At 58.6% G+C, this 11566-nt stretch overlaps 2 protein-coding genes across 4 annotated transcripts; one reads left to right on the top strand and one right to left on the bottom strand.

The window, feature by feature from the left end:
• Positions 1-2870: 2870 nt before the first annotated feature.
• On the bottom strand, positions 2871-4335 carry BANF1 (BAF nuclear assembly factor 1). The gene is made up of 3 exons (XM_040970874.1): positions 4243-4335; positions 3582-3720; positions 2871-3377 (listed from the first exon to the last, which is right to left on the bottom strand). The coding sequence occupies exons 2-3, from the start codon at positions 3702-3704 to the stop codon at positions 3231-3233; spliced, it is 270 nt and encodes an 89-aa protein (XP_040826808.1). The 5' UTR covers positions 3705-3720; positions 4243-4335; the 3' UTR covers positions 2871-3230.
• A 99-nt stretch (positions 4336-4434) lies between these two features.
• On the top strand, positions 4435-8635 carry EIF1AD (eukaryotic translation initiation factor 1A domain containing). Of its 3 annotated transcripts, none has more exons than XM_040970873.1 (7): positions 4435-4830; positions 5298-5361; positions 5650-5791; positions 5893-6001; positions 6089-6197; positions 6286-6336; positions 6986-8635. In XM_040970873.1, exons 3-7 carry the CDS (start codon positions 5705-5707, stop codon positions 7125-7127), a joined length of 498 nt encoding a protein of 165 aa, XP_040826807.1. In that variant the 5' UTR covers positions 4435-4830; positions 5298-5361; positions 5650-5704; the 3' UTR covers positions 7128-8635. The 3 variants fall into 3 exon arrangements, with proteins under 3 accessions (XP_040826807.1, XP_040826806.1, XP_040826805.1); XM_040970872.1 differs by having other exon boundaries at positions 5598-5791; XM_040970871.1 differs by lacking the exon at positions 5298-5361 and having other exon boundaries at positions 5598-5791.
• The last annotated feature ends 2931 nt before the right edge of the window (positions 8636-11566 follow it).

Here is an 11566-nt window from a genome sequence, read left to right as displayed (position 1 = left end):
AGCCAGTGCTGGGACAGGCCAAAGCCAAGCGCCCAGAACTCCACCCTGGCTCCCAGGCTGCGTGGCCAGCAGCTGCTTCCCCAGGGTGCACCTGAGAAGCTGAACTGGAAGGCCAAGAGCCAGAACTGCAACCACGGGTGACCCACTGCACTGGATAACTGACCCTGTCCACCTTCTAATCTTTTATTTTTCATGACACAGTGCCTTAGGGTCAGGGATTTCTCCTTTTACAGGAAGTGGTCTTCCATGTGTTGGTTCACTATCCCAAACAGCCATAATGGCCAACACTGCACAGGCTAAAACCAGGAGCCAAAAGCTTCTTCCGGGTCTCCCACACAGGTATAGGGTCCCCAAGCACTTGGCCATCCTCCACTACTTTCCCAGGAACATTAATAGGAAGTTGACTGGGGCTGGCACGGTAGCTTAGTGGCTAAAGTGCTTGCCTTGCATGTGCCAGGATCCCATATGAGCGCTGGTTCTAATCCCAGCAGCCCCATATCCCATGAAGCTGCCTGCTTGTGGCTCAGGAAAGCAGTTGGGGACGTCCCAAACTGCTGTCCCCATGGGAGCAGTTGGGACCCTGCACCCATGTGAAGGACCTGGAAGAGGCTCCTGATCAGCTCAGCTCTGGCTGTCGCAGCCGCACGGGGAGTAACCACTTTCTGTCTTTCCTCCTCTCTGTATACCTGCCTTTCCAATAATAAATATTAAAACAAACAAACAAACAAAAACAGGGAGTTGACTGAAAGTGGAAAAGCCAGGACTTGAACCACACACCAGCCACAGATGCTGGCCTCGCAGTGGTGCTTAACCAGCCATGCCAGAACGCTGGTCCCCTGGTTATGTCCTGGGTGTAGCCCCTGTGGTTATGTTGCTGCAAACATCCTCTCCCGCTGTCTCCTGATGCCATAGTTTTAGGTGAACAGATACTTCCAATATCCAGAGCTAAATGCTTACTTCCCCAAGTCCACGGGCAAATTATTTAGCCCGGATCCCAGGTTTTCTCACCTGAGAATGAGACAATGATTGCCAAGGAGAGAAAAGCTGTTTACAAGCATGCTAGCTTCAGGTGCACCCTGAGTGTTTAAGGAAGAGCAGGAGGCAGGCGCCAAGCACAGCGAGGTACACCAGCATGCTGGTCCGATCCCACTCCACCTCCAGGACAGCTCTGCTGATGCATCTGGCAAAGCCAGGAAGAGGCCCCTCGTGGGGGACACTCGGACAGTGCTGAGCTCCAGCCATTGCAGCAACTGGGGAGTGAACCAGATACAAAACCACTTGCTCTGTCATTATGCACCTTTAAAATACATTTACAGTCCCAATGCAATGGCTCAGATCCTCACCTTGCAAACCAGGATCCTGTGAAGGCGCTGGTTCTAATCCCAGCTGCTCCACTTCCCATCATGCTGTTTGTGGAGGATGGCTTAAAGCCTTAGAACCCTGCACAGAGGCTCCCGACTTTGGACTGGACCACTTCCGGCTGTTGTAGGCATTCAGGGAAGTGAACCAGCAAATAGATGTGTCTGACTTCCCCATGTAAATCTGCCTTTCCAGTAAGGTAAATCTTATACATAAAAGGTAACTGATGGGAAGGGGTAATGCTGCAGTGTCAGCATCCCACACAGGCACTGGTTCAAGTCTTGGCTGCTCTATTTTTATCCAGCTCCCTAGCATGCCTGGGAAAGCAGAAAATGGCCCAAGCACTCAGGCGCCTGCACCCACGTAGGAAACCTGGAAGAAGCTCCTGGTTCGGGACAGGCCCTGCTCCGGCCGTTCTGGCCATCTGGGAAGTGAACTGGGGAAGCTCTGTCTCCTACTGTGCCTTTCAAATAGATTAAATCTTCCAATTATTTTCAAAAACAAATAATACAGATCTAGTTTTTATTTAGGCAGGTTTTAACAGAGGCAACAGATTCCCCTCCGCTGGTTCACTCCCCAAGTGACTTCAACAGCCAGAACCAAGCGGATCCTAAGCCAGGAGCTTCCTCTGGGTCTCTTACGCAGGTGCAGGGTCCCAAGGCCCTGAGCCATCCTCGAATGTTTTCCCACACCACAAGCAGGGAGCTGGATGGGAAGTAGGGCCGCCAGGACACAAACCAGCATCGCTATGGGATCCTGGCAGTTGCAGGGTGAGGATTTAGCCGAGCCATCGTGCCAGTCCCTTATTTATTTGAAAGGTAGATATAGAGAAGGAGAGACAGAGACTAACATTTTCCATCTGCTGGCTCACTCCCTCAATGTCCACAACAGCCGGAGCTGAGCTGATCCGAAGCCAGGAGCCTTTGGGCTACGCTCCAACACTTTCCCAGGCCACAGACAGAGAGCTAGACAGAGTTGAGCAGCCAGGACTACAACTGGTACCCATATGGAAGATGGTACTGCAGGCAGAGGCTTAGCCAACTACACCACCTAGCTGGCCTGTTACATAAATTAAACCTTATAATACACTAAGGGAGATCTCTATTTGACTTCTAAGAAGAAAAATTGAGGGTTGAAACAGCCTGAATTCCAGCGTCACTTAGCTGTGGTGCCTACACTCCTCTTCCTCCAGGAAAGCAGGGCACACGGAAGCCAGAACAGGTGTGTCCCCACATCCGGCCCCACTCTTCCTGCTGCCTCTGCCTCCCACGGACCACTCGAGCAGGTGCTGCCCAGCCCGGCTGTTGAGGGACATCTGGTACCACACAGCCCGCCCAGCACAAGAGATCAGCCCACTCTCCATTACTCAGGGATTGGGACACGCGGGGCACCTGCCCAATGCCTGGGTGGCCAGGGCGGCTGCCAGTTTCAGTCCTGATAAGAAGCCCTGTCCATCCGTGGTGACGCCGTGACTGCCAGCCACCTGCCTGCCAACACACCAGGCGCAGTCCTGAAGGCCGCTGACTTTATTGAGCTAAAAAAGTTTTTGAGGACAGTGACTGCCAAAAAGAGAGCCAAATGGCAAAGAGACCAGAGGGAAGGGTGGGGCGAGGGCGGGAGCTGGGCACCCACTCAGGAAAGCAGGACACTCTCCCTGTGGGACCAGCAGGACACACTGAAGGGCGAGGCATGCAGGTGTGAGAATCCCAAAAACGTGGACGCGGTGAGGGCAGGGCACTTGGCAAAGGCCCTGCAGGCACCAGGGGGTGAACATGGCGGCGACGGCCCACTCCGCCCTTCGTCTGGGGGCGCTGGGACGAGTCCCCAAGCGGCCACCAGCCAGGGAGACTGCAGGCGGGCGCTGGGGAGAGTCACAAGAAGGCGTCGCACCACTCCCGCAGGCAGCCGAAGCAATCGCGGGACTGCTTGGCGTTCGCTCCGCACGTGTCCTTCAGCCACTCCCGGAAGAGGTCTTCGTCTTTCTTGAGCACCAGAAACTGCCCGAGGACCACGTAGGCCTGCCAGAGGCAAAGCAGGGCACCACTGAGAATGCGCGTGCACCCAGGGTGGGCTCCCGAGTTCACACCGCGTCCCATCCCAGAGCATCCCTCTCACATTACACAGGAGCTCTCCGTCGCGCCCTCCTTGGATGTAAGCACCCCACTGTTCCCCTGTCCCCCCCCTAAAAACGGCGCACATCGCAGGACCCCCAACACACACACCTTGTCGAAGCCCCGCTCCTCCAGCTTCTTGCCCAGGACTTCGCCGATCCCTGCTAGGCTCCCCACGGGTTTCTCGCCCATGGGCTCGGCCACGAAGTCCCGGTGCTTCTGTGACGTGGTCATCTTGATCGGGGTCACTCTGGTAATCCCCCAACCCCACCCCAGAAAAGCAGGTTAAGAGCTGGGCGAGCTTGCTCACCTACCCTGCCAGAGGGGCCACGCCAGGGCAGGCACTGGGGGTTCCTCTCATTTCACACGACAGGGGACAAAGGGGTGTTCCCCACAACTATTCCGAATACTTTCTCTACGCAGCGGGAGCAGACCTTCTGGAATCATCCGGCCGCCCCAGGAACAGGTGGTGTGCCCCGGGGCGGCCACTGCCCTCCGTGACCTTGGCCTGGCCAAGGCACCTGCCCCGGCCTGCGACGGTCACGAGGGCCCGGAGCAGCAGCCACGAGGGTCCAGCCCGGGTCACACCGACACACACACACGCCGGCCCGCTGCTCCCCGCTGCTCCCGGAGCGCGGTGCGGGGCGCGAACCCGCGTCCCTCTGCGCCGCGCCGGCCCCACCCCGTCCGCGCGCCGCCCCGGCTCTCGCGCCTCGCCCGCCGCCTCCTCAGGGTGTCCCCCACAGCGCCCAGCTCCGCGGCCCGCGCTCACCGGCAGCTCCGGATCCTGCAACGGCTCCTCCCGCCCACCGGGCCGCTCCCGCCGCTGCCTCCAAGCCACTAGAACTTTCCTCGACTTCCGCTTCCGGGTCGCTTCGAGAGCCGCCTACAGCAACAACAACGACGACGACATCCGCTTGCAGCCGCTGGGCGGGGCGGCGGGGCGGCGGGGCGGTGGAGCCACAGGGAGGGACCGCAGGGCGGAACCGTCCCCGGCGCATATAAGGCGTCGTTTGCTGGGGGCCGAACCACTTCCCACGGTGGTCCTTTCTCTTCCGTTAGGGAAAGGCCTCTCCGGGATCTCGGAACTCCACGGAACTAGGTACTAAGGAGCTGGGGTTTAATTGACCTGGTGTGGTGGGACGAATTAGAGCGACGGACAGAAGCAGAGGAAGGCTTGCAGGAGGACGGCGGAAGTTGACTTGTTGGCCGCGGCGGAGTTGCACTCGTGCGTTGGAGTCGGGAGTCGGGCTCGCCGCGGGGCTGTTGCAAGCCGACCGGACCGCTCGGACCGCCGGCAGTACGTTGGATCGCGGCCGACCTGGGACCCTGAGGTCGCTGGAGCAGCAAGAGGCGGAAGGTTAGTGCTGGCCCGGTCCAGGCGGCAGAAGGCAGGGGAGAGGCAGGTGGGGACCGGCAGCAGCCGAGCTTAGGAAGCCTCAGACTGCTGGTCCTGCAGACGGGCATGGGGGATGACCCAAGCCCAGCCTCATCTCCCGCCATGGCGGCGGCGAGCCCTTGGGGAGAGCCTGAGGGTCGGGGGTCGGCGGGGAGGAAGGTAGAGACGCCTGGCGGAGTGTTAACCTGGAACTCGGCGCCAAGGGGCGGTCTAACGGGAGGACAGAAGGAGGCTTATCGACGTTTACTCAAATTAGTAACAGCGTCAGGTTTGTAAACATCGGGGTAGCAGTCCACCTGGTGGGGGGCGGGGCGCTGAGCGAGTTAGACCCGGGACTGTGGTCCAGGTCAGGGAGAGTGTATCAGCAACTGACAGGGTGGAGACAAAAACCCATCAGGGCAGGCGTGATAATCCTGTCTGGCCACCAGAACAGTGAGATTGGCCCCATCTTCCCAGTCGCCCAGAAGCTGCCTGTCTCCTGGTGGCATACAGGTAGGAGCCCTGGACTCCTGGGGGATCCCACTGGGCACCGGGCCCTGCCCACCTCTTAGTCCCATAGAATGCAATTTTCAGGAAACATGCGTGTAAGCTTAGGGTTGCACGGTTCTCGGTTCTCGGGGAGTTTTAAGTGACAGTGTTGCAGGTTGGGGACGCCTAAGGAGGGGGAATGCTGGGGAGCAGGCTGGCTGGGGGCCGACTCCTTCCCCATAGCGCGCTCTCCTGTACAGGCTCCCTCTGTGCCGTGACGGCAGGCCTGGTGTCCGGATAATCCCCTGGCAGTGTTGGGAGGAGTCTCCTATTCCTGCGGCCTTCGTCCTCTAAGACAAGAGCCAGCATGTCGCGGGTCACCAAGCGGAAACACGTGGTGAAGGAGGTGCTGGGAGAGCACGTGGTGCCATCGGAGCAGCAGCAGATCGTCAAGGCAAGTGACCCGGGCACCCACACCTTGCCTGCCCAGGGCCTGAGCCGCCCCCCGGACCCCGTGTTGACCCCAGGGCCGATGGATCTCGGTTCTTCCTGCAGGTTCTCAGGACCCCGGGGAACAACCTGCACGAGGTAGAGACGGCTCAAGGGCAGCGCTTCCTGGTGAGCATGCCCTCCAAGTTCCGCAAGAATATCTGGATCAAGAGAGGTAAGAGCCCGTTGCGCGTGTCCCCGCACGTCCCTGGACTGCCCAGTGGAAACAGGCCCAACGTGCCTCTGCTCTTTAACCCGCTAGGCGACTTCCTCATCGTGGACCCCATTAAGGAAGGACAGAAGGTCAAGGCTGAGATCTGCTTTGTGCTTTGCAAGGACCATGTGCGCTCGTTGCAGGAGGAGGGGCTATGGTAAGGGACTGGGGTCCTGGATGGCACCGCGTAGCGGCGGGAAGCAGCCCTTGTGCCCTTCCTGACACTGGCTCTGCTTTTGGCACAGGCCCGAGGCCTTCTCGGAGGTGGCTGAGAAACACAGCAGCAACAGGAGCAGGTAGGAAACATCCCCTTGGTGCTGGTCCCATCCTGTGTGTGTGGCTCCACTCCCCAACCAGCTCCTCCTGGCAGGTGGCTGGGCAAGCAGCAGAAGTTGCCCATGGTTTTGGGCCCCTGTGCCCAGACAGGAGACTGACAAAGCGCCTGGCTCCATCCTGGCCGCTGCAGCCATGTGAGGAGAGAGCCAGCAAGTGGAAGATCTCCATTTCCGTCCTTTCTCTGTGAATCCTGGCTGGGCGTGTGAGAGAAACAAGCCTTAAAGTGGAGAAAAAAAAAACAAAAAAAACCAGTCAGACCGTGTGGGTGGCTATAGGGAGCAATACAGCTTCCATACCGGGGTGCTCGGTGAAGGCCACACACGTGGCGTGCTTTGTGGTTATGATTATGGTGGCCAGTTGGGCACCCTGGCTTGCAGTCTTGGCCTTGCGTGATATTAGACATGTGCCAGAATCTCCCAAGACCAGGTGGGAGTTTTGGGGCACCAGGGAGCTGATGCTGCCTGCGTGGGCTGTTGTTCCATGTGGGCTCACCAAGCCCTGCTGTGATCGGTCTTCTCCTGGGTTGTTGGGGTTCCCCCACGGGAACTGGAGTGCTTGGCTGGTGGTCTTCCCCGAAGCCCTGAGCTAACTATCGTGTGTCCCCCGCAGACAGAGTCAGCCAGAGCTCCCTGCTGAATCCCTGTCCTCGGTGGAGTCCAGCTCAGAGGACGATTCCGACCTCTTTGTCAACACCAACCGGATGCAGTATTACGAGAGCGAGGAGGAGAGTGAAGATGGGGAGGCAGCCTGAGGACCAGGGCCACTGCTGTTCCCTCAAGGACTCGTCACAGCTCCCCCAGATGCGGACATTTTGGGGTGCCCCACACGGGAGTGAGGCAGGGTCACTCAGAACCGCTTCTCTGATACAAGAATTAACCCCTTGTTGGGTAGGGTGGTCCTGGAAGCTGAGTCGCCATCTGGGGAGGGAGCCCTCAGATCACTGGACACAAAAGAAATGGGAGCTGGCCACAGCCTGGCACGAGTGGTTTGTTTCCCCTTGTTCTCTTCTCCTTGGCTGCTTAGGGCACTGGGAGGGGGGCATCCCTCCGGACCACCTGCCTCCTACCGATACTCAGGGTGACTGTTCCCCTTGTCTGTCCGTCGCCATCACCACAGCAGTGCCTGTGTCCCCAGGACGCTTAGCGTGATGCGCACACCTCTGTCCATCTGTAACTTTGTTAAGATTTTTTTGAAATGCAGTGTCCGAGGGAAGAGGCAGGCAGATCCCTTGGTTACCTGCAGCAGCTGGGCCAGGCCAAAGCCAGGAGCTCCATCCAGGTATCCCGTGTGGGTGGCAGGAACCCAGAGACTTGAGCCAGAAGCAGAGTGTCCAGGACTGCAGTCAGGGACTCTGGTAAGGATGCAGGCATGCCTTGTGGCAGCTTATCTGCATCGCCAGGCCTGTCCCTTAACCTCATCTGAATGATTACACACGGTCCCATGATGGAGTGTTCAGCAGGTGGTGCCCTGACTCCCTAATATTCCAACCCGAAGATGGGCCCTTGGCATCCTTTTTCGTCTGCTCCGGGCATGTTTAGTCACTACCGGGACCCCCGTTGGTTCCCTACAAGTGACAGGGCCTGTAGTGTAGACAGCCGTGTGTCCTCCAGCCCCAGCTCCATTACTTCTTGTCTAGTGGGCACCCCTCCCAAGCTGACTTTTCATTCTCCAGGATGCCCTGAGGTTACCACAGGCACCCTGGCTTTCCTCCTGTGCACTTGCTAACCCAGCCTCCTGCCATCAATACCCTGACCCTCCGTGGGCTTGTCCTTCATCCGCTGAACTGGAAGGCCCACCAGCCACACCTCAAGCTCAGGAAGTCCCAGCTCAGCCAGCCAGCCCTCACAGTGCGACAGTTGCTCGGAGTGTCTGCTGGCTTGCACTATCTGTCGGCTGCGCTGGCCCAACGCAGCTCACGCTTCCCTAAGAGCCAGAAACACGGAGATGCATTCTCACCGGACCCCATAGGAGGACCAGCCTGCCGCCTGTCCCACCAAATGGATGTGGCTCTCCATTGTTTGGTGTTGGTCTCGACATTGGCATCCCTTCCCTGACAAAGTGCTGCAACTGAAATGACAGGTGCCATGAGCAAAAGCCAGAGCTGTCATGATGAGTTCCAGCACTGCCTCTCCCGAGTCCACCGCGTGCAGACAGCAGGGCAGGCGGAAGCAGCAGTGGATCACCTTGGCTGGAAGCCAAACCCAGCCAGCCAGCAGACTGCACACACGTGTTGGTGCGAAGTTGAATCTGACCTCTAAAGAAGATGCAGGCAGATGAGGTTGGAAGAAACACTGGGCAAAGAACCAGGCCGTTTGTGCCAAAAAAGTATGTGTTGTATGTGAACAAATCAAGATTTTACAAGCTTTGTATTTGGGGTCATCGTGAGCGTGCTCCCCAGCTGTCGGCTCTTGTTGCCTTCGGGGGCCAGATTGTCTCCATCAATTTAAAACTGGGGGCGTCCTAAGGGCAGAGTTTCTGGAACACATTTACCAACAAAAAAATTAAACATAAAGTCCATTATAAGGTCTGTTCGGTGTAATCTTATTTAGAAATATAGGAAATCTTGGTTTATTATAAAGTTTTACATACACAAAGCCATGGGTGAGAACTTTCCTTGTGCTGGCAGTGTGACAGGCGTCCTGCAGCTGCCTGTCCCCACCCCTGGAGGAAGCTGGTCTCCTACACACTGCTGCGCCTCCACAGTGCCTCCCTGCCTGCACACTGCCTCGCCTCCCTGCTTTCTTGTCTAGCCTCCAGCTTACATCCAAGTGGGAGGCAGCAGATGGTGGGCCCCTGCTGTCCACTTGGGATGGTGAGTTCTGGTCTCCTGGCTTTGACCTGACCCAACCCTTGCTGTTACAGGCACTTGGGAGTTAACCAGCCGCAGGGAGCTTGGGGACGGCACACAGCTCCCTGTGTTCCTCGGCTCCCCAGCTCCTGGGTCCATATGCTCCGGCTGGCTTCCGGTCCTCCCTGGCAGGATCCTCTGTTCTTACCCCAGCTTAGCACGGAGTATGTGGAATTAACCGTGTGTCTGCAGCCCTTGCCTCCCAGAGAGGGGATAGGGAGAGACCCAGACGGGTCCACCTGAGAGCTGGACCCTTCTCTCTCACAGCAAGATGCCTCACCCTGACTCCACTCAGAACAGGGTGGGCTGGGGGCATTTCTAGAAGGCCCCCTGCTCTCTGGGGATGAAGGGGAGCCCCACAGCCCTAGTATCTCCTGGTGCCCTGGCCTTCACTGCAGGGATGAACCCTGGCATTGGCAGGGCAAGTAGGACAGGAGATAAACAGGCTGGTGGGAGTGCTGGCATCTCCTATGGCTGCCCTGAGGCCACTTGGCCAGCCCAGCCAGCTCACCTCTGTCCAGGGGAAGCACAGGTGGAGAGGCTCAGCCCCTGGGAGTTGAACCCTGTGCGTGTGTGTGTGGCAGGGGAGGATTCTGAAGGAAAGAGTTTGAAAGCGTTTACACAGCTCTTACCATGCTGGCTAGAAAAGGGACCAGCTCCTGAGGGGGGATTCTGACCAAGCACGGCATCAGCTAGGAAACCACGCTGTGCACCCACAGTGCGGAGAACTTGCCGAACAAACCTCGGAGCCATTGGTGTTGTGGCTACACATGGCAGTGAAGAGGCATGGGCCTTGTGTGGTGGGGACATACTGGGATGGGGGGAGGGGAGGTACCCAAGAGCAGCTGGGTGGCCGGAGCAGGAAGGAGGCCCTGGTGCTGGCCATAGCCCGCTCAGGCCGAGCAGCTTCCCTGGCTGCGGTCCCTCCGGCCCCAGGCCCTCTCTATCCCTGGCTCCAGCCTGGGCCGGTGTCACAGCATGGTCCTGGCTGAGCTCCTCAGAGCCGTGTCCCTTCTACTGCCTGGGTCTAGGTGAAGGCTGTGTCACTAGACTGCACCCCAGTGAGGGAACAGCTGAAGCTGATAAGAACCCCGGGCAGGGTAGGGCAGGTGATATAGAACCCCGGGCAGGGTAGGGCAGGTGATATAGACACAGCACCGTGGGGGCAGTGCCCTAGGACAAGGGCTTCTTCACGTCCAGCCAGTGTACCCTGTGGCTGCTCACCTGGCAGGCCCTGGCCCAGGGCGCCTGTCCAGCTTTGTCCCTCCAGATGCACCATTAGTACACACAAAAAGGGCAGCTCTCCATCCTGCCTCATGAGACCATGGAGGTCTGAGGCTGGGCCCGTTCTCTGGAGCATGGGGTCCCCACGGTCAGGGGACTCTCAAGGGCAGTCAGGAGTGCCCACAGAAGCCACCCAGCCCAGGCTTGTCACGGCCTTGTCCCACTGCTGAGGTGCTGAGCTGGCATCCCACCCTGCAGGCTCAGGCCCCAATGCTCCTCATGACCGCTAACCCCTGCCACCCCGTCCCCCACAAGCAAGCCCAACCAGAACCATTAGATATGAAGAGGAAGTAGGTACTGCCATCCAGGTGGCTCCTGGAGGTCACCTCAGGGTGTCCCTTCTCTGCCTTGGCCATTTGGCCAGCCATGTCTAGGCCACAGCTCTAGGCCAAGTTTGGGGCTTTGTGCCCGACAGTGGCTTCAGCCAAGACAGGTGACAGTGCACCTGCCCACCCCCACCCGAGACACGCGTGCACAGCAGCTACCCGACCTGAGAACAAGCAGCTGACGTGAGCTGCCAGGGAAGATGTCAGTGGGAGAAGCACTTGTGGGGCGCCCTGGCTGCGGTGTAGGCTCGGGGTGCAGAGGTTGAGCCACCAGGCACCAGGAGTTTTGTGGCACGTGACTTTGTCTCAGGTTCTTCCCGACCTGTGACACACAGTCGTTCCAAACTTGGAGAGAACACGTGGGAAGGATGTGATTCATGCGCATGTGAACTGGGTGCAGGTCTTGGCAGTCTGCCACTACCACCTTTCCACCGACTTCGGCATCCCGTGTGTTCCAGATGTGTGGGAGCAGTGCTCTGGGGGACCAGCCCCTCCACCCACAGCCCTCCTCAACGGCAGCCCTGGCTCTGGACAAGGTGAAAGGGCAGATGGGTCAGGAGGTAACCCCAGCTGTTCTGTGGCCTTGCAGGGAGGGGACTGGGCAGATGGTGACCCCCCAGGCCACACGACGGCCTGAGGACAGTGTCTGCCTTCGCTCCCCTCCCCTTGGGTCAGTGCTGTCAGCTGCACTGAGTGTCCAAGGATCCACCCCCTTCTGTTCCCACCCGGGTT

This window comes from Ochotona curzoniae, unplaced genomic scaffold (genome assembly GCF_017591425.1).
Source record: "Ochotona curzoniae isolate NIBS_2020 unplaced genomic scaffold, NIBS_Ocur_1.0 scaffold_4937, whole genome shotgun sequence".
NCBI classification, from domain to species: Eukaryota; Metazoa; Chordata; class Mammalia; order Lagomorpha; family Ochotonidae; genus Ochotona; species Ochotona curzoniae.
Note: the sequence above shows the minus strand (reverse complement) of the source record. Positions and strands in the feature narration are given on the sequence as shown.

What these genes read in the sequence shown, in the direction of transcription:
- BANF1 (XM_040970874.1), bottom strand. Translation starts at nt 3,704, where the DNA reads ATGACCACGTCACAGAAGCACCGGGACTTCGTGGCCGAGCCCATGGGC. An exon ending in AGGAGCGGGGCTTCGACAAG is followed by an intron (nt 3,378 to 3,581) that starts GTGTGTGTGTTG and finishes TGCCTCTGGCAG; the next exon opens with GCCTACGTGGTCCTCGGGCA.
- EIF1AD (XM_040970871.1), top strand. Translation starts at nt 5,705, where the DNA reads ATGTCGCGGGTCACCAAGCGGAAACACGTGGTGAAGGAGGTGCTGGGA. An exon ending in AGCAGCAGCAGATCGTCAAG is followed by an intron (nt 5,792 to 5,892) that starts GCAAGTGACCCG and finishes TTCTTCCTGCAG; the next exon opens with GTTCTCAGGACCCCGGGGAA. An exon ending in CACAGCAGCAACAGGAGCAG is followed by an intron (nt 6,337 to 6,985) that starts GTAGGAAACATC and finishes TGTCCCCCGCAG; the next exon opens with ACAGAGTCAGCCAGAGCTCC.